This window comes from Plecotus auritus, assembly GCF_963455305.1.
Source record: "Plecotus auritus genome assembly, chromosome: 13".
Taxonomy (NCBI): domain Eukaryota; kingdom Metazoa; phylum Chordata; class Mammalia; order Chiroptera; family Vespertilionidae; genus Plecotus; species Plecotus auritus.
The window spans coordinates 23,112,415-23,133,765 of NC_137779.1; the positions used below are offsets into that span (position 1 = coordinate 23,112,415).

At 59.1% G+C, this 21,351-nt stretch overlaps 1 protein-coding gene across 4 annotated transcripts in view; it reads right to left on the reverse strand.

Moving 5' to 3' along the window:
* IGSF9B (immunoglobulin superfamily member 9B) overlaps nt 1-21,351 on the reverse strand; it is a 50,131-nt gene that overhangs the window by 6,853 nt on the left and 21,927 nt on the right. For 2 of the 4 annotated variants that reach the window (XM_080650697.1, XM_080650695.1), the window contains 12 exons: nt 20,568-20,710; nt 20,157-20,297; nt 19,954-20,070; nt 19,550-19,700; nt 18,380-18,503; nt 15,734-15,909; nt 13,957-14,183; nt 13,069-13,153; nt 11,426-11,587; nt 11,096-11,141; nt 8,871-10,520; nt 1,098-1,219 (listed from right to left, as the gene is read on the reverse strand). In XM_080650697.1, the coding sequence (XP_080506823.1) occupies nt 1,098-1,219; nt 8,871-10,520; nt 11,096-11,141; nt 11,426-11,587; nt 13,069-13,153; nt 13,957-14,183; nt 15,734-15,909; nt 18,380-18,503; nt 19,550-19,700; nt 19,954-20,070; nt 20,157-20,297; nt 20,568-20,710 (3,144 nt within the window). Of the gene's footprint in view, nt 1-1,097; nt 1,220-7,350; nt 7,397-8,870; nt 10,521-11,095; nt 11,142-11,425; nt 11,588-13,068; nt 13,154-13,956; nt 14,184-15,733; nt 15,910-18,379; nt 18,504-19,549; nt 19,701-19,953; nt 20,071-20,156; nt 20,298-20,567; nt 20,711-21,351 lie in introns of all 4 variants that reach the window. The other 2 variants (XR_013959585.1, XM_080650696.1) reach the window with 2 other exon arrangements.

The following is a 21,351-nucleotide window of genomic DNA, read 5'->3' on the forward strand; positions in this document are numbered from 1 at the left end:
TATTAAATCGCATATATATCAATATATATGTAACTCCATCTATTAAAAAAAATCTGCATTATTAACCAGTACACCAGATAGATAGATAGATAGATAGATAGATAGATAGATAGAGGTCTTAGGCTGAAATGAGCTTATAGGAGTTGAAAATCCAGCTTTGGGACCCAATTTCCTACCCAAACACTAAAAACTTCATTTTCTTTTTCTTCTGCCTCAGTATTCCCACCTATAAACTAAAAGAATAATAGCACCACCCAAAGGTGAGAAATAAGTGCTCCCATTCTCCCCAAGATCCAAGGGGCCTCTGGGTAACACTTTCCCATAACCCAGTCTCCAAAGAAAGTTCCTCTACAGCAGCTAATCCAGGTTTATAAGAACCCGTTCAGCAGTTTTCTCTGACATCCTGTCACATCCCTCAAACCACTGGTGCAAAGAGAGTATGGGGGGATATTAAGGAATTCTCTACATCTGAAAAGGGCTGACCTGGTTTTACACTCTGTTAGCAGCCACCTATGACCGCTGGAAAAACATCAGACATACTAGCAATTCACAAGAGGTGTCCTTTTACAAAGTGAGATTTCCCTCTCTCGTTGAGAAAAATACGGCCAACTACAGAAGCTAGGTCCATGCCACAATGTCCCCTAACCACGGATCGGGACCCCGTAATTCCCACGCCCAACTGGAAGGCCTGAAACGATACAGAGGAAATATAGACGGAGATCTGAGTGTTGCAGAAAGGATAAACCTAAGATACTATTTAGGTTGTTTAAAAATAGACTAACACAATACACTATCTTTCCTAACGGAGTAGCAGAAGGGCTCTTGAAAACACACATACCACGGAGAGGAATGGTTCCCAGGCGGGAGGAAACAGAACTGGAAGGACAACCGGAGATTTTAACCTTCTCTTTCTTATTCTTACATGAAAATCATATGGTGCGTTCATTGAAAATTCGTGTTCAAGAGAAACAGAGAGTGAGATAACGGACGGATTCAATCCTAAAGAAAACCCCAGGTTGGGGGTCCCGAAGCAAACAACCCCATAATAATGGTGGGCAAGGTGGGAAGAGAGGAGCAGGGCACTTCCTGCCATTTACCGGATCGTTTCTTTGACTTCGAAGAGCCCTTGGATGACTTTTTGGGCTTCTTTATCCGTTGGTACTTCAGAGCCTCCAGCCTCTCAGGTGCAGCGGCGTTCCCGGGTGCAGGTGGATGTGTCCTGCAGAGGGACAATCAGAGGGCGCGGGTCAGCCCCCGGACAGGGAGCCTTCGGAGCAGGGCTGGAAGAAAGCCCAAGAGCTGGCCCATAGGACAGAGTGCGGTTCCATGGAGTCCCAGACCCACGAGGGCTCCCGACCCCTGGCTCTCTGTTGCTCCTGGGAGGGAGAAGGACCAGTGAGAGCTGCAGCCTCGGGGGGCCCACCTCGGGTGGACGGACCTGCAGAGCAATCAGAAGACCTAGGAAAGGGAGAGAAACTTTAGTAGGGAAGCCCATCACACGGAATTCAAGCCGGAGGAGTGAGGTCGGAGAAGGAAGCCGCTTCAGCGTCTGAAGTTCTGAGAAGTCATCACAATCAAGGCCTTTAAGGGAAAAGGGAACGTGCAGATTAAAGCAGGACGTGGGCAACCCCAACCCCCATCCACTGTCCTCTTCCAGACAAGAGGCGGCCAGCGCCCAGCAGGAAACCCGCCTCCAGGCTCCTGCTCTCCACGCACGAGACTCGGGGAGAACTCCGCAGCTAACAGCACCGACACCGAGACCCGCCACCTCCCTGACCCTCCGCAGGCTGGGCTCAGACTCCTTCAGTCATGTAAGAGAAGAAACGAAAGGGAGAAGTAGATTGCGATGGTAAGAGTGTCCAAATCCGGCAGCCTTGCAAAGCCCATGACTACTGTAGCAAGAATCCCATGAATCTCTCTATTTTAAGATTCAAGGAGAAACGGAGGTTGTTGGGTGAGGAGACCATGCATCGTGGCCTCTCTCTCTCGCCCAGCCCAGTGGATAGGGCCACGCGCCTGGCGGACCAAACGCATGATTAGAACAAAGTCAATGATTTAAGTGAAGCCCGTGCGGCCCAGGGGACAGAGGGGACCCAAGAGAGCCAGGAGGACGACTGTCTGTGACCATCTGTGAGAGAATTTTTTAAGAGTCGTAAAAGAAGAAAATCTAGAAGATGCGTTATCAATGGCGTTTCTTCACAACGTAAGCCAAACGTGGGGCCTGAGGAACAAAGGTCACTCTTTCCCACCAGTGCCGGCATCCGCACACGGTCGGTCGGGGAGGCCGAGCCCTCCCAGGGCCACGGGGAACTGCACTCTTGCCCCAGCCCCCTTAGCTCCCCCTTCCAGCTCCATCGCAACTGGTCTGTGGTGAATCCTGATGAGAAGGAGTAGGACAGATGCCCTGTGACGGGGAAAGACGTCCCCAGTGGTGAGCAAGCAGTTCGAGGCATTTTTAAAACATGAGAAGGGACGGGAAGATCGCAGCTGCATTGCCCCAACATGGGATCGTCTTTGTGGGAAGGTGGGAGAAGAAACTTACAGACGAACGTAGACACGCCTCTGGCCTCTGGGGTTTCCTGCAAGAATTGGCAGTGAAGCAACCTTCATCTTCGTTGATGGATGGCATCACTCCATCGCCCTTCAGTAAATAAAGTATCAAGAAGCGCCTCCAAAGTTCAGGTCAGAGGCGACGTCTTGATCTTCCACGGCCCCCCCTGACAGCACGGAGCTAAGAAGCCCCGCCCTCCACGCGCACAAAGGCACTCGGTCCAACTCACTATGAGAAGGCAGGTCTTCCCCTGCAAACACCCAGCCTGCCAATCCCCCATTCCTTCCTCCTTCACCAGCCCCGCACTCTACCCGCAGAGATCCTCACGGCAACAGCTGGAAGGGGAGGGGGAGGCGGGCACAGGGTGGAGATGGCTCCGGCAGGAGGGGTGCCCTCACCCCTTCTCAGCCTTGACTAAGGTTTCTGCGTGCTGCTGAAAGGAAGCTCGCAGGCATACACCTGCGGTTCGGCTTGCCTGTATCCAGGGCCCAGCCAGCCTCCTGAGAGGGACCACACACAGTGAGTGATGGGTGGTGAGTAGCGAGTGGGCCCAGGAAGCAGCGCTTAAGAACATCACCCATCAGGGCTCGAGAGACTCTACAAATTCTATGGGTTCTCCAAGCCAAGTGACACCTCCAGGGATGTTTTCATTATTACAACCCACAAATTGTCACTATTCCCATTTTTTATCACATAGCATCTATTTACCACTTACCAGGCCAGGCACTGACCTACATTCTCTACAACAATGTCCTTTCATCCTTACAACAACCCTCAGGGGTAAACACTACACAGTGGCCCCATTTTTCAGATGGAGAAACTGAGGTGTGAGGCCAGGTAGCTTGTCCAATTACCCAGTGACTACGGGATAGAGCCAAGATTCTCAGGCCCAGGTGACCCTATTTTTCCAAATTCTTCCTAATAAAGCGGGTAGAGAAGTCACGGCAGAGAAAAGTCCTGCTTCCACGCGGCATCTGAGAAATCAGCTGGCCAGAAGGAACCCGCTGCGGTTGTCACTGACATTCTCAGCGGTGGGGGCGGAGCCGGGCTGAGACACACCTGGGGTGGGGCAACGCTGGCTGCTCCAGGCAAAAACTCCCAAACAGTCATGATCCGCTGAGGAGGATAAACTCATTTTCTCTCGGGGAAATAGCCAAGCTCGGGCCCTGCCAGGACACAGGCCGGTCACCTGTTCCCACTTTGGGCTCAGCCCTCAAACCCAGAACCACAAGAGAAGGCTCCTGGGGGCACCAAGACACTCTACGGAGGCAGAAAAAACCCACAAGCAAGTGTCTAGCAGGACAGGAAGGAGGGAGGAGGGCAAAATGGGTCTTTCTTTTTAGCGAATTACACAGAAAAGATACGTGACATGTGCTCCAACCAGCTTCATCCGCCGTCTGCCAAGCCCTTTGGAATCAAATCGCCTCCCTTTTCTAGGAGGGTGACCATGTCCCCGTCAAGGTCAAGCTCACCTGGGACACTTCCAGGTCATGAGGCCCAGGGCGCTGGTGTCGCTCAGACATAGGAAGCTTGGGTTAAGCAACTCCATCTATAAAGGCGGCAAGTGCACCTGAGGCTGGCTTGCAGGTTCCCTATCAGGACAGAATCCAGCCCTGGGCTCTCCAGGAAGCTGAGCTCCCAGTTCCGTTCCTAACCAGTCCCTTCTGCTCCAGCATCCAGGAATCCACAAGCTCTGGGTGCTCTGACTCCCAAGGAGTCAGAGCGTTACTGAAGGCAAAGGCCTCAGGCTTAGGGATTCTCCTGATCTGCCATATCGTCTTCCCCAGACACTGCCAGTAGCATTTCTCTGCAGGTCAGAACTACCCAAAATTGCCTGGAATTGACTTGAACTAACTAACTATCTCTCTCTCTATCTCTCTCTCTCTCTCTCTCTCTCTCTCTCTCTCTCTCTCTCTCAGTAGCATTTCTCTGCAGGTCAGAACTACCCAAAATTGCCTGGAATTGACTTGAACTCTCTCTCTCTCTCTCTCTGTCTCTCTCTCTCTCTCTTCTTCATAAAATCTTCTATACAAAATCCAAATCATGACCATTTAGCTAAGCTTCCCTTAGCTGCTTAGCTCTATGCTGACCCAGAGGAGTGGAGGAAAAGACCTCCTGGTTCAAATGTAGGCAAACCACAGAACAGGGAAGTCAAAATCCAAATCCATTAAGGATATTTCCTGCCCTTAACGCCACAGAGCGGGCCATGAGGACACAATTCTCAGTGATCCCTCCAGTCACCAGGCAGACGCACGGTTTAAAGAGCACTCGTCTCCTCTACCTAACTGCCCGAGAGCGGGCTCGGCGTGGCTGGTTAGACCCTGCGGTTGGCAGGCTGAGGGAATCCACACACATACACGGTGTAGCCAAGGAAAAGGCAGGACTATTCTCCATGTACTGGTACAAAGCAGAGAGCCAGGCGCCTGGCTGGCAGCTGCTCCGCTCTGCCCACAGATGGTCCGTTTCTAGAGGGATCAGGGCGCCCGCCAAGTGCTTGGCCTCACAAGTCAGAAGCTTGTTCCAAACGGGAGCGCCTTCCCAGGGCTCCCCTAGTAAAAGGGGACCCCTCGACGCTCCCAGACCCACCTGCATGTGTAATGGAGGCCAAAGTCAGTATTAACGGGAAAGGGGATCAGAGGGAGCTATGGGGATAGGGGTGTGATGACTGGTCCCCAGCAGGGAGCTGAGAAGACCCCTCAGCCTCCCAGCCATTCCCAGAAGAACAGTCCACAGATACTCCGTATTGAGAGGGAGTTGGGAAGAGGAGGAAAGGGGTGGGAGGGCAGAGAGGAAGAGGAGGGGGAGAGACACCTGCAGGTGTGGGGAGAAGGAACAGGGAAGCGACTGGAGGAAACAGAGCGAGAACGGACGTAGACAAGACGTGTCACATCTCCAAGCAAGACCGAGTGGAGACACATGCAAAGGCCCAGCGTGAGGACAGCGTCTGACGAGGAGCCTGCGCCTCCCAATGGCCCGCAGCGACCGCACCCGGGAAGCCCGCAGCAAGCAGGAGGCGTGGCGGCTCCCGCAGCCCAGCACCCGCAGCCCAGCACCGGCAAGGTCTAACTCCGAGGCTGTGGGAGGTCTGACTCCCCTAGGCGGGGGTGCTGGCCAGGCCCCAAGGAACAATGCTCTCTCGTGTGGCCCCTGGTTGCTGGGTTTGCCACGGCAGTGAGCGTAGGGGTAGCTCAGCTCTCTCAGGTCTGACACGGTGGGAACAATGGGGGCAGAGGGCCCAACAGCTGGGTGAGGGGAGGGGCAGGAGCAATGAGAATGGGGTCCGGCACTTTCCAGGAGTGGGGTGAGAGCTGGTTCTGGAGCTGTGACCCCTCGGGAGGTGACAGCGGGGCCATCACTGGGCGGCAGGGAGGGAGAGCGGGAGATGGAGGACAGCCCAGTCACTGCCACTCCGGAGCGTCCACCCTCAGGCCACGGAGGCCCTGAGCGCAGGGGAGCTCACAAAGACCTCCTGACCCTGCACGTCCTCCCAATGCACACGGCCGAAGCGGGGCCCCAGCCAGCTGCACGCCACACACCGTCCCAGGCCTCTTGGCTGCTGGCACTGTGTTAGCTGCAGATTATACAGAAATGGCACAGCACCCTCACCATGGGACGTCTTCCTTATGGCTGCAAACCTTAGTCCTGAGTTAGCACGGCCAGCCCCCCTGGACCTCTCAGGTGGCAATGGGAGGCACGGCTTCCGCCGGGGCGCCAGAGGGGCCTATGCACTCCCGTCCATGGCAAAAAGAAGCGCCTCCCTGGTTACCCCGAGAGCAAGCCTCACGTAACCCTAAGAGCCTTTTTAAGAGACTTGATACCCCTCTACATGCCCAGTTCCTAAGACCCCCACCCGGAAGGAGCCACCCCGGTGGACAGCGAGGAGGAGTGCAGGCCTCCGTCCCGGGGCGAGTGTGTGTCTCCTGCCACCTCAACCCCCAGCCTGGGAAACCTGTCCTCGCCTCTTCCGAGCTCCCCGAGACTCCCTGCAGCTGTGACTCAAGGGTCAGGAGTGGTTGCCACAGGGCCCTCGAGAGCCGTGTGACACCAAGGGCAAGGGCCACGGCTCAGCCTTGCAACAGCCAAGGGCAGGCGGCAGAACGCAAGGAGCATGGACGTGGGGACGTTTCCCGGCCCCGCCCTCAGAGGACCACGGTGGCCTGGTCCTAAGAAGGACCTCGTCTGTGGCCGAGGGAAGAAGCTGGGCCGCACCCCAACCCTGTGCTCCCTGAGGGACCAACTATTCGTAAGACCCCAGGAAGACAGCGAGGGGCCAGCCACCCCAGGGAAGGTCTGAGTTTGGGGGTCCCGGGGGCAGGGGTGCTCTACCTGAGGCTGCTGGGAAAACAGGGCAGAGAGATGGTGGGTGTTCCTGGTACCAGTGTGGCCCCGGACAGATGGTCAAGGGTACAGAGAGGCCAAGCAGGTCTTAGGCACTGAGGGCCCCTCAGGTGCATGCAGGGCCCCGAGGGACCTCCGGGGCAGCTCTGGGTGTGTGGGCAGCAGAATGGCAAGGTGTCTGAGTGAGGAGACTGCAGGGCGGCTATGGGAGACAGCTTGACATGTGGGGCGGGCGGGGCGAGAAGCTGCAGCGAGGCAGTGCCCGAGCGTGGCCTGGGGGGCTGTTGGAGCAGCGTGATGGGGGGAACCCAGAAGCCGTGGGATTCAAGGAGCAGAGGCTGCCGCCCCCACTGAGGGGGTGAAGGGACATGGTCTGGATTCCCCTGTAGAGGAAGCGATGGCCCTGCCGAAGCCCCGTCCGCCTGTCCGCCCCCCGCCCCCCGGCCGCGGAGCACCCTTACCTATTGAGCTGAGGAGAGGCTTGTCTCGACAACACTGCCCAGATAGCTGAGATCAATCAGAAACAAAGCAGTTATCAACACAGGCCATGGGGGAACCACCCACGCACACCCAGAGGGGAGGAGGGGGGAGCATGGGGACCAGAGAACCGACCAGGAGGCCAGAGAATGGGGTGAGGGAAGGAGAGGAGAGAGACAGAGAACCAGACCAACGATGGGACAGAGCAGATGAGCGCGCTGCAAAGCGGACAACAGGGCTGCGCCCACAGCATCTCCGCAGACACCACAGGCACCACGCAACCACGCGCACCGCCTGGCCTGGCGCCGGCTGGAGCGCTCCTCCACTCCCAGGACTCCCTGCGCCCCACCAGGAGCAGGTGGGGTGGGAGGGGAGGCGTGCACTTCCAGGTACCAGACAGGGTGGGAGTGAGTGGGGCAAGGGAAGGGCTCTGGGCTCCTCCTCGACCGCCACCCATCCTGCCTACCACCAGGCCAGCTCCTCTGGAGCTGGGCGCCCCGCACAGGCGGCCACACCAAGAGAGACCAAAGGACGGAACCAGAAAGAAAGGGGGAGGGAGGGGCGGGGGAGGGAGAGGGAGGGAGGGTAGGGAGGCCGGGGGTACTATGGAGACATTGCAGGCTCTTCTGAGCAAGTTGGGGCAACCCAGAGAAGATGGAGAAGGAAGAAAGACAGACAGAAAGACAGACTTGAGGAGGAAGGACGAGGAGGAGGAGAAGGAGGAGGAGGAGAAAGACAGAGAAAGGCACAGACAGGCGTCCAGGCTGACTGGTACCTGGAACACCAGCTGTTTAGAGTGTGCTCTCTCAGGCAGGCTGATCGCAGGAGCTTGTCTGTCTGTCTGTCTGTCTGCAGTTTCCTGCGAGGCACACAGGTTGGGGTGGGGTGTGTGGTTCCGGGCACCTGATTCACAGCCTGAGATTTGGCCCCCAGCCTCCAGGATACGTGCCCCCCCCTTCACCCCCCGGGAGAGGCCGTGGGAGGGGCCCAGTGCTACCCAGGCCACTAAGGGCAGGGTTTGGAAGAGGGGCACCCCTGGCCTGGGGGTCCAGGCAGGCCAGGCTTCAGGGTCCTGCCAAGCAAGTAGGAGGGGCTGGGAAGCAAAGGAGCCTGGATGTGAGGTCTCTGGGCAAACCCTGGCACCACCCCAAAGCCAGGATCCCAGGGACATGGTGAGCTCTCCACTCCACCAGGAACTGGGGTGACCGCTCCCTAGGGCATGCCACGCCCCTCCCCCGGCCCATGTATGCCCACTCCTGAGAGCCCTGGGCTGGATGGAGAAGATCCCTCCTGCTCCTGGCAGGGTACCTGGGCAGGTAAGCCCCACCCCACCCCAACTGACCACACCCTGCTGATGCCAAGACCAGAACTCCCCCACAGGGATGCTGCAGCAATTCCAGACAAGCCCTGTCATTCTGGTTGATGGACGGTGGAGGGCGGGGTGAGGGGGGGGGCGGGAAAATGATCAGGTGAAGGTGGGCGGGAGAAACCAGCTCACACTCACCCTGAAGTAGGTAACTGTGGTGGGGGGGGCTCTGGTCTGAGCAGCTCCTCCCCCATCCTTCGGGGGGAAGGCGTCTGTCCAAACACATCCAAGTTGTCCGCAGGCCCCGCAGGGCCCATAGGAGGGGAAGGGTAGCCCGTGGCCAGAGTGGTGAAGCCCACCGCGGGCCGGTAGCTGGGGCTCCCGCTGCGGCTGCTCTGGGATGGGGAGCCCGTGGACGGCGTGGACTTGCAGGAGAAGCTGACGGCGGCCGGCGGCTGGAGGGTGATCTCGGACATCTCGGCCTGCTGCAGGAGGCCGGGGCGAGGCCGGGCCCGGGCGGCCAGCTCCGGGGAGCCGGTGCGGGAGCTGAGGGGGCTTTGGGTCAGAGGCGAGAGCCGAGAGGGCTGTAGCACCACTTGATGTAAACTGGGCTCGGCGCGCCTAGCCTGCCGGGGGCTGGGCCGGGGCCGGGGCTGCGGCTGGTACCACCGGGTGTCCAGGCCGAATGTGCTGGGGCCACCGTGTCCCCCCGGTTCGGCCGGCTCGGGGTAAGGCAGCACGGGGATGCCCATACCTTGGCTGGTATGTCTTAGCTGCCCTTGGCTCACCAGTGGCTGCACGGGTCTGTCCTGCCACTTGGCGGCGGGGGGCACTGGGACGGGGCCTCTGCCCGGCGACTTGCCTGCCCAACCCTTTGGTGCCTCCAGAGACAGGATGCCCGGGTAGGCCGAGGGCACCTGGAGGGAGGTGGGGGGCAGTCCTCGGGGGAGGCAGGCCTTGGGCTGCAGACTCTCGGCCACATCACAGGGGTGCAGCTGGTGGGGGAACATCATGGCCGGGGTTTCCAGGCCCCCGAAGGGGAACTCCGGCCGGCCCCAGGGCTCTGGGGAGCGCCCGCCCGTGGGGGTCTGAGTCAAGGGCAGCGTGCTGTTGGATGCGTTCTCTCCGTTCTCCTCGGGGATGGTGGGGTGGCCGAAGGGCCCCTCCGTGTGCAGGGGCGGGGAGGACATGACCGAGCTCAGGGGGCTGCCCACTTCCGGCATGTAGAACGGCGGCGGCTCCACCTCCCCGGGGCTGCTGCTGCTCAGGTACCCATAGTACTGGCCGTGGTGGAAGGGCCGGGGGGCGGGCGGCCGGGCCTGGCCTGTCGCCTGGAGCCGCCCCTCCAGGCCGCCGGGGCCCTCCAGCCCGCGGGGCTGGAACCGGGGGCTGTATGCTGGTGGAGGCAGGTAGGACTCCTGGCTGGATGACAGAGGGGTCAGCTGGGACTTCAGGGCAGCCACCGAGGTGGGCACCAGGGGGTCCTCATTCTCCTCGTCAGACTGGCGGAACTCGGGGTACATGTCCGTCTCCTCGGCAAAGGGAAAGCCCTCGATGCGTCTGCCCTTCACCGCAGGCTCCACCTCGGAGGGCCCCATCACAAAGCGGCCGTCGGGGCCTCTGCTGATGAGCTCGATGGGCGTCGTGGCCTCGGCCTCGGCCTCCGCCTTGGCCACGCTGTACTTCTTGCTGCTGATGGCCCTCTTGGTCTTCTTGTACAAGGACAGCTCCTTCTCCCGGCTGGGGCTCAGCATTCTCTTGGCTGCGGGTTGGCCCTGGTCGTCGGAGGACTCGGAGGGGGCCCGGAGCGTCCGGATGCTCTCTGGGCTCACCTTGCCCGAGGACAGGCTGTGGGGACAGGCGGAGAGCAGGAGGGTGAGGCAGGGGACACACAGGCCATTACTCCTTTGTGTGCCCTTAGCAAACACCAACCACAATCACCTGGGAAGACAGGACTAGGAAACAAGACCGCAGGTGACTGCACAGTTTGGCATGAAACTCTTGGGCCAACACCCTCAGTTTGTCTAGGTGTGTTTTCTGAGTGAGCGCCTGCATTTCTACTTCTATTCCGCTCCGCCCCACGGTTTGCTGTGCTCTGTCCAGTCCCACCTGCAACTTCACTCCCAGGTTGCTCGCAGAAAGCAAGCTCATTATAATGTTACAACGCAAAACATATTCAGAAGGCAAATCTGTTAGGATGACCAAAGAAATAAACCACAGAACTACACTCCGAAGCCAAAGAGAAATGGGTTTTCGGCGAATCTGGATCATTTACACGACTGCTCCTTCGGCGGGGAACAGTGAGATCAACCAGCGGTAACCAGCGGAGAAGAGCCGCAATGGGTCTGCCCTCTGTCACACCCTGACCGTCCACCCGCACACCACAAGCAGCGTGTCCCCCGGGGCCGGGCCGGGGTACTTACGGGGACTCCAGGCTCTTCCTGCAGTGAGTGATGGAGAGCGGAGGGTCTGGAAGGAGAGAGGGGGAGACCTGCTGAGGCCGAGACACCAAAACACACGCCAGCGTCGACAGGGCCCAGAGCTGAGCCATGAGGGAGCCCGTCCCCACCCCAGGCGCCTGCCTTCTCCAGACTCTCCCACGGTCCCCATGTCCTTTCTCCTTCTTTCAAATCAAGTCCCACTGGCAACTCTACCCTCTTCTCAAGGGGCCCCACACTAAACACAGGCCGTCTCTCCCGACAGGGAGCTTCTGAACCCGGGCCAGGTAGAGCAGGGGTGGGGACCACACCCACCTTTTTTGCGCTTGAGCTTACGCTTGCGCTGCTTGTTGACAAAGCAGGCGGCCAGGGTGCTGAAGAGGATGGCAGCCGCCAGGAAGCAGATGGTGGCCACGATGCCAGCCAGCACGGGCCGCGCCAGGCCGTCGTCTGTCAGGTCCGGCTGGGGGAAGATGTCTGCGGGGAGGGGCATGGAGTCCTGGGAGGCGTCCCCTTCCTGAGGCCCCGCCCATTCTGACACCCAGCCCCCACGTGGTGGCCCAGCCTTAAGCACAGACAACGTAAGGCTCAGGCTCAGGCTCCAGCCCAGGGGAGGGTTGTGTGGATTACAGCCAGGGCCACCACATAGCTAATAAAGAAGAAAGAGCATCAATACCTTACCCTGTGGGGGTGATAATTTCAATATCATATAATAATCTAGTGCTTATGCCCAGCCAGTGTGGCTCAGTGGTTGAGTGTCGACCTATGAACCAGGAGGTCATGGTTCGATTCCTGGTCAAGGCACATGCCCAGGTTGCGGGCTCGGTCCCCAGTGTGGGAGGCAGCCAATCAATGATTCTCTCTCATCGTTGATGTTTCTCTCTCTCTCTATCTCTCTCCCTTCCTCTCTCTGAAATCAATAAAATATATTTTAAATATATTTATATAAATATGTAATCACGAGATTATATTTTTTAAATAAAAATTTTAAAAGTCCACAGAGCACAGAAGTCACCTCCACTCCACCGACGCTCTCATGCCACATCTGTCCTCCCCTGCCCCCATGCTTGGCCGAGCTCCTTGCCAGCTGGCCCCCAGGGAGCAGTGCCCATGGAAATGGTGCCCTTGCTTTCTCACTAAACAAGCGCCTCCCCCCGCTGCCCCAGAGCTGGTCCTGAGTCTAGGGAACCAAGGGAGCCGCTTCTCGGGGAGACAGAGAGGACCTGCGGGTTTCAGACACTGTAGCTGGAGATAGATGTGTAGACATGGGACCAGAGGCAAGAAAAAAAAAAGCAAAATTGAGACAATGCCAGGGAGGGGGCTTTATTGAGCCTGAAAAAAATCTAGGGAGAGGAAGGAGTGAAGGGCAACACGACCCAACAGCAGTTTTCCAAATAAAAGCACCATAATTATACAGCGGTCTTACAACAGGCACTTGGTGGATGCTTGGCGACCTGTTGTCTCAGCTCTGGTCCCACCCCATTACAGAGGGTCACACGGGAGGAAATGGAGTTGATAGAAAAATAACTCTGCCCCAGCCATTTTGGCTCAGTGGATAGAGTGTTGGCCTGCAGACTGAAGGGTCCCAGGTTCAATTCTCGGTCAGGGCGCATGCCCGGGTTGCAGACTCGATCCCCAGTAGGGGGCGTGCAGGAGGCAGCCGATCAATGATTCTCTCTCATCATTGATGTTTCCATCTCCCTCTCCCTCTCCCCTCCTCTCTGAATCAATAAAAATATGTAAAAAAAAAAAGAAAGAAAAAGAACTTAATCCAGTTCTTTCTGACAACAGTATGAGAAGATCTGCTAACTTCCTCTCTGCGGCTTCCTTACGGACACTGTGATCAGCACAGCTCGAGATGGAGAAGTCCCACCCGTGGAAGCAGGAGCGTGGACCTGACTCCCTGTGGCTCTGGGCTGTGTCCCCGCAGCTGTGAAAGAACCCCCACCCCCAAGTACCTGTGCTGGAGACGCCGGCGATGTTGCTGGGCTCGCTGACCAGGTCCTGCATGACGGCCAAAACCCGGAACTCATACCAGGTGTCCTATAGCCGCAGGGACAACACCCATCAGCCAGGGACCGGAGCGGCCACTGGCCTGCCCCTGACCCGCCCCCGACCACACACCATTGACCCTGCCAGGACGTGTCGTGGCACACTGCACCCAAAGCAGTGGTCCTGAAGCGTGTAACAACCAGCTCTCAAGTGAAAAAAAAAAGAAGTTCTGGTTGGTAGCCTTTGCCAGTTGCGGTGGGTGTAAATACTCTGACCACGGCTGATGTCAAGAGGTCACAGAGAGGAAAGATGGGAAGAGAGGCCCTCAGGGGCCCTCAGGAGCCACGAGCCAATTCCAGCCCTGCGTGTCCAGGGAAGGGAGACAGAAGGTAGGCGAGACTGTCTATTCCCAGGGAACAGGCGGCTTCCTCTCCCCAGCTGAAGGAGGTAGGCTGGAAAAGGGTAATGTATGCCCCGGGCTCCGAACTGGTAAAGGGTAAAGCCAAAGAGAGTCCTGGGAAATCCTGCCCATCGTCGTGAGGCTCCCAGCAAGGAGCTGAGGTCTGGTGACCCACCCGGGCCTGCCCCACCCCCTGCCCTCGCTGTGTGTCTGCCCTTGGAGAAACCCCTCAGTGATACAACTCCCATTGCCCCCGGGAGAGCTGGTCCTGAGGCTGGGGAACCTCAGTCACCGTGGGCAGCTCTGGGCGAGAACATGAACAGGGTGTGCGGTCCATCAGTCCGTGGCCAGACGTCACAGATCCGCGTCGGCTCAGTCAAAGCTTCCAGTGACTCCAGCAGTCCTGTCACTTCCAGCATTTGGGAAGCAGCAGCAGGCGAAGCTCGATGCTCACCTGTGACAGATCCTTGGCAAAGAAGTCTCCGTCGGTGCCTGGGATGGCATCATCCAGCATCTCCCAGCGCTCTCCGACGCGGAACTCCATGACGTAGCGGTCGATGGGGAAGCTGTGGTTGGCAGGTGGGAGCCAGGACAGCAGCACACCCTGCTGGGTCCGATTGGCTGTGAGGCACCGCGGTGGGGTAACCAGCACCAGGGGTTCTGGGGTTGTGATGGGGAATGCTGCGGCGGGAGAGACGGGAGACGGTGCTGAGGTCGCCGTGGCCTCGCCGTCCACGCGATCTCTGGCTCAGCACGTGTCCCTGGGGCACCACGGCCCCAAGGCGATGGTCACATGCCACACACCAGTGCAGGCATCATTTCAGGGGCAAGAGTGTCCCGGAAGAGAGCCCTCCCACCCCAAAGGAAGGCGGCGTGGCTGTGGGCCAGCGCATGGGCTCCTGTGTCCAGAGCACGTCCAACATCTAGGAGAAGCCCCGTTCCACAGAAGGAACAAAATGGGCCCGGCCGGTGTGGCTCTCCCAGTGTGGCTCAGTGGATTGAGCATCGTCCCATGAACCAAGAGGTCACTGGTTCAATTCCCAGTCAGGGCACATGCCTGGGTTGCGGGCTCGATCCTCAATAGGGGGTGTGTAGGAGGCAACTGATAGATGTTTCTTTCTCTCATTGATGCTTCTTCTTTTTTTTTAATTCTCACCCGAGGATATTTTTCCATTGATTTTTAGAGAGAATGGAAGAGAGAGGAAAAGAGAGAAATATCAATGTGAGAGAAACACATCAATTGGTTGCCTCCTGCATGCACTTGGACCAGGGTCCGGGCCGGGGAGGAGCCTGCAACCGAGGTACATGCCCTTGACCGGAATCGAACCCAGGACCCTTTGGTCCACAGGCCAACGCTCTATCCACTGAGCCAAACTGGCTAGGGCTCTCATTGATGTTTCTATCTCTCTCCCCTTCCTCTCTCTAAAATCAATTTTTTTTTAAAAAAAAAAAAAAAAGAAGAAGAAGGAATAAAATGGGAGCTACGGAAGGAGGACACATCAAATGCAATTAGCTTTTTAATAAGATAGCATCTTTACAAAAGTACTGCAAACGTATCTTTTGTTCTCTTCCCGAGGAAGCAGGACTGTCTTCCCGCACACAGTTTGCTCTTCCAGCTCCCCTCTAGGCCCCGGGGGAAATCAAGATGCGGTGGGGAGACCCCAGGCAGCGCTGGCACTGTCACTGCTGCCCCCTCGGTGGCAGTAAAGCAGGCTGGGGCGATGCCCCCTGCTCCTAGCTGCCCGCTCTGGCCCCAGGTGGGAGGAGTCGCCGCTGAGCCCAGGAAGGCAGGGTCAGCCACACGCTTGCCACCACATGAAGCCAGGGCCAGAGGGACGTGCCGGCCAGAGTACAGAAGGAGGAAGGATTCCCAGTGTCCCGACCCGTGAAGCCACAGGAAGATGCGGACACATGGCCTGACCAGGAAGGACAAATTCAAAGCCTCCTCTGTCCGGCTAAGGACACAACAGGAATCGGCCAAACGTGATGTGCGGGGAGTGAGGGGGGCGGATGCTTTGATACAGACGAGCCCCACAAAACGGAACGACCAATCTTTCCCGGGAGGTCTAGGGACAGGACCGCAGAAAGCACCCAGGAAGGCGCTTGGCATGCAGCAGACATGACAATGGCAGCTTCTGGGACCCTTCCTGCCACCGCCCGGACCACGCGGGACCTTGACCCACCCCAGCTCCTCTGGGAAACACCCTCAGCACCGTAGCCCGGAGCCTCACCTAAAGTGTTCACAGTGACCACCTCACTGAAGGCGCTCGTCCCCAGCCTGTTCTGGGCCAGGACGCTGAACTGGTATGCCGTCTCGGGCTCCAGGCCGTCCACGAGCAGCCAGTTGGGTCCCGGGGGCACTGGCAGAGACAGCCAGTCATGGGGTCCAAACTGCGCCCGCTTCATCCTGGCCAAAGCAAAGAGAGATCGAAGCCAAGAGGGTGGGTGGGTTACACTGGAAACAGAGAGCATGCACGGTCCTCCCAGAGGCGGCGGCGCTGGGCTGGCCGCCCCAGGTTCAAGGAAGAGGTCACGGCCAAGGGAGGATGGCCACCCGACCTCGATGGGCCAAGCCTCACAATGCCAGGTCACCAGCCGCCGTGGCACCTCCTCTTCACAAGGGACACTTAGGTGTGAGTCATGCTCAAAACACCGGTCAAGCCCAGCCGGCAGAGCTCAGTGGTCAAGCGTGGACCTATGGATCAGGAGGTCACCGTTCAATTCCCGGTCAGGGCACATGCCTAGTTTGCGGGCTCAATCCCCAGTGTAGGGGTGCACAGGAGGCAGCCAATCAATGATTCTCTCTCATCATTGACGTTTCTATCTCTCTCTTTCTCTCCCTTCCTTTCTCTGCAATCAATAAAAATATTTTAAAATAAAAACCACCGGTCAAGTTACCAACTGTGCTTTGGGATCATCTCAGCCTGGTCACAACCCTAAGAGAGGCTCTGCCCGGAGAGTGAGGACACTGGAAACAAGGCAGGTACCACAGCATGACCGTGACGATGAGCCATTTGGAAACAGTAGGACTAACGACACTCAGGTGACCTCGGCCACCCACCCTGGCAAGGACAGCCAACAGTGGGACCTGGAGTCACAGAGGGCTCTCTCAGTCCAACCAGGTTGGAGTCGGATGAGGAGGTAGGTCCCGGGTACACAACAAAGATGGCCTGGGGTTTTCCCGGAGTGGGGACCAGCTTCCCTAAGGCCTTAAGGGCCAGAAACCACAATGAAGGGGAAGGTCACCCCAACACCTGTTCTACACAGCCCACCACCCAACTCGGTCTGCATCTCCTACAGGTGCAGTGCCCGGCATCACCACTGGGAGGAGCCGTCGCCCCATGGACTGAGATGCCACCCAGCCCTCTCAGGCCTGAGCTACAATTTAGTGGGTGCCCAACAGGTTCCCCTTTAGGTTGAAGGCCCAATGCCATGTATGCCCAGGAGTTGAAGCTGAGGCAGCGAAAAGCACAGAAAAAAAAAATGCTAGCGCCAAATGTATGTCAGTACACAGTGAGAGGTCATCAGAAAGAACGGAGGGAAGGAGACCTCCCAACCTTTGCACCTGCCCTTCCCTGCCCAGGCAGCAAAGCGAGTGAGCAAAGAGTGAAAAGCAACACAGGTAAGCAGCAGCGTGGAGCAGAGCCACCAGCAGCAGGGAAACCCCTATCGATGTCCAGACCTGGCCCCTGGCATCCCCAAAGGTGGCTCGGCCACACCCAATGCAGCCCTAGCGAGGGAGCTGCCCAGCAGTGCCGGGATGTTGCAGGGGTCACCCAGCAGGGTGGTTAGGAACCCTGCCCTGCCCCCACCCTGCCGGGGAGGCCTAGAGACAAGGGGAGGGGTGATCTGGCTGCAGCTCAGAGTTCCCCCAGCTCACCACCTAGGCCCAGCTGGCCATTCCAGAGCTCAACGTGCCCAGGATGTCAGTCTGGGAAATACCCACCACGTCCCCATGATGGGAAAGAGCGGGTTCCCTCTCAGCTCCCCTCGCTGTTAGAGGTGTATCGGGGGCTCTTCCTGAATCTCCAGGCATTTCCCTCTGGATCTGAAGCTTCCTCCTCCCCAGGGTTGAGTCTGGCAGGGATGGCCACCCAGGGGAGACAGGTCTCTCCCTTCTCGAGGAAGAAGTGCGGGCTCATCCCTCCACCCCTTAGGGATGCCCATGGTGCAGGCGGGCAGTTCTTGGCTCAGGAGAGCAATGTCGGGGAGGGCGACCCGAAGGCGATGGGAGGGGCCGGCTGTGGCCTTTCTCTCCCTTTTGTAACCCTCTGGTCCTCAGCCAGATTCTGATCTTGATCTACCCCCAGGTTTGGGCAAGGATGTCCAGTTGCTGAATCTGGCTACATTCGTAAGAGACATCAACACAACAGAGACACAGGGTCCTAGAGGGAACATGCATGGGCTGAAGACCTGGCCAGGAAGGGGAGTCCCCCTTCCTACTGGTTTCTGTAACCCCTGGGGAAGGGGTCACAGAATAAAAATCAGCTTCCGCACTTCTGGCTGGGGTGCTTCGCAATGCCCTTGGAGATCAGGAGTCTCCCCCAGACTCCAGTGGACAGGGGGACCTAAAGGCAGAATGGGCCAAGGATACAACAAGGTCACAACAGTGAGATCAGCGGGGGAGAAAGCAGCAATGGACAGCTCAGGCACCGGCCTCCCAAACCTCTGGCTGGGAATACAGGGGCGCCCAGAGTCCCCCAGATACACACCCACCCCCACCCCCCCGCAAGATGTTAGCCACTGTGTCAACACACCTCTTCAAGTGGGGTCTGGTGAAAAACCATCTCCTCCTCAGAACCCCACCTACCCAGGCACGGACCGAAGTGGGGGTGGGGAGGGAGAAGCAGAGAGCAAAGCATGCGGGGCTGACTCACAGAGGTCCGTACCAAACTGAGAATGTCTGCTCGAATCCTCCATCGTAGCCGGGCTCCCAGGACACGTTGGCAGTTGTCATGGAGACCTGGACCCGGACTCCGCCTGGGGCGTGGGGGCTGGTGCCTGGAAACCAAGTGGAGACCCTCTCAGACCAAAAGAACTAAGGCCCCCCCCCCACTGAGCTGGGCCCCTGCAAACACTGCTGCAGAGTAGCAGAAGGCAGTACCCACGTGGAGTAGCTGGGGCTGGGGGCACTCGGAGGAGCAGGCGCCCTGGCCTGCTGGGTAGGAGGACAAGAGAAGGAAACCCAGCCCACCAGGCCATCTAGTCCAGCCGACGGGAGGGGCACAAGCCCTAGGAGCTGGGCCGAAGGGAAACCAGACCGCTCCGTCACCCGGGGACAAAGCCCTGTGCTCGCCTCCGAGCGCAGAAACCTCTCCCTTACGGACACAGGCAAAGCCAAAAAACCCCAAACCGCTCTCCTATGGGGTTCCCCAGCCTCGGGAGACAGCCACACGCACCCGAACTCGGGCGTGAGCAGGGAAGAACTTCAACTTGGCTTGCCCTGCCCACCAGGCATCAGTGAGGCGGCGCTGAGCAAGGTGCCCACTGCGCCAGCCTCACGTCCACGCACTTGCCCTGGGCCATAGCGGCTCCCCCTCCCAAGTGGTTCATGGCCAGGCACCGCTGGTCAGTGCCTGAAACGGGTGGGAAACACTCCCCAGCGTGTTGGCCGTGGCTACAACTGCAGCTGACGGCTCCCAGAAGCGCAGGCAAAACGGTGCACGCACCTCAGGCCGATAAGCGGGAGCAGAATGCCCGATGGTGCGCCCCAGGAAATGTGAACAGTCACCTGCTCTGTGCCAGGCCCCACCAGGGACCTCGGTGCATCATCCTCCCAGATCCCCCGTTCCTGCCTCCCAGCTTCCCCACGGGGCCCCAGACTCAGGGCTCCAAACCATGGCTACTGGCCACACAGGGGCCTCATCTCTGTGTCAGGGGGTTGCTGGGTACAAAAAAGACCTCCCAGAAGAGGCCCCATGTCCCCTCCCTCACAGAGTCCGCAGAGGGCTCCGGCGCCCCGTGGAGGCTCCGGCTCAGGGTGGACTGACGGGGAGAGATGCCCACAGTCCCCAGCACCTGGACCACCCGCCTGCCCGCAGCCGTACCGATGACGGTCAGGTGGGTACTGGCAGTGATGCTGGTGACCACGTTGGTGGCGATGCACTCCCACTCGCCGTGGTCCTCCTTGCTCAGGGCTCGGAACTGGAGGCTCCCGCTGGGCAGGGCGCTGTGCTTGCTTCTGCTGGGTTTCCCTACCTTGGCCAAGCAAGGGGGCAAGGAGGTGGGCGGGATCGGGGGTCGGGGGGTCAGAGAGGAGGGGCCAGGCCAGGCGGAGGGGGCGGGAGAAGAGAAGCCACCAACACCTCAGGGTCGGAGGAGCCGGAGGATAGTGCTACACCCCTCCACGCCCCCTGCCAGGGCGCCCTTGAGAAGTCCCCTGGCTTCTCGGCACCAGAACAGACACCCTCCCTCCACCACGCGTCCCGGGAGCTCCGGGACCCAGAGGTACCTTTCTCCAGGTGATGACAGGGAAGGGGTCCCCCGCAGCAGCACAGGGGATCAGGAGCTCCCGGCCGGCCTCCTGCCTGTACTCCCAGCCTGGTAGCACCGTGAAGTACGGGGGGTCCTGGAGGGAGCACAGCGGGCGTGAAGGTGGGCACAGTGGGCACAACGGGCACCCCGCTCGGAGGCCCCTGCAGTCCCAGGCCTCACCTTCAGGACAAGCCGCGCGGGAGCAGACTGGCCCATGGTCCCCAAGGTGTTGTAAGGCACACAGGTGTAGGTGCCAAGGGCCTCTTCTGTGGCCTCCTCGATGCGGATGGAGCCGTCCTCCATCAGGGTCCAACCGAGATTCTGCCGGAGGGAGCAGAGTGGGGCTACGGTCAGGGGTGCGCACCAGTCCCAGCCCCAACGGGGCCAGACATGGGAAGGGCGGCTCCACTAGCCCCCTGGGAGCAGGTGGGGTGTCTCGGTGCCCTGCCAACTGCAGCCCCCATGGGAAGTAGCTCTATGCTTGCCAGAGCTTCAGGGGAGGGTTCCTGGCAGGACCCAGACCCCCAGAGGCAGCCCCTTAGTGTCGGGAGGGTGCATCTCAGGGGGACCCCACATGCGTCTCTCTAGCACCTTCTCAACCTGCAGGGGGCGGCCGTCCTTGTTCCACTTGACCACGGTGGCCGGCGGCTCTGCGTCCACGGGGCAGCGGATATAGCCGTGAATTCCCACGGGCACGTAGATTACGGGGGGCATGTTGAGGACACGGGCTGGGTCTAGAGAGGGAGGTGTAGGGTGGGAGAGAAGAAAGACACAAGGGAAGTCAAGCAGAGAGAACTCCAGGCAGGGGCCCAGCCACCACACAGGCACTCCCCGAAGTACAGCCCTTCACACCCTCCACCCACTCAGTAAACACTGTGTTCTCAGTGCTCAACTGGGCCCACCACGGGTGCCAAACCCCGGCCTCCTGGGCTGATGGCCCCGAGGTCACGCTGAGCCCCCAGTGCAGGCTGCAGGCTTCTGTCGGCCCGGCCTCCAGGATGCCCCAGCACTTCTGTTCTGAATGCCCAGAGGCACGCAGGCCACAGCTGCCTGCCCCAGACCAGCAGATGTGAACACTGCTGCCGGGTGGGCGGGGTTCTCCTGTCCATTTCCCCAGCCCCTCCCTCGACTACCAACCTCAAAGTCAACACTGACCACCCCCTCCCCCACCTGCTGACCCCAAGTCCTATCACCGAGCCGGTTCCTCTCTCCACACCCTAAGCCAAGAGGAATGGCCGTCCATGCACGAGGTGGGCGAGGCTGGACCACAGGCGGTCCTCTCTGTCCGTTCTGCTGGCTGCCCTCCCAGGCCTCAGTTTCCCTTTTGTGCAGCTGGAGGACACCATGAGCCCAGGCCACAGAGCCGACAACAGGC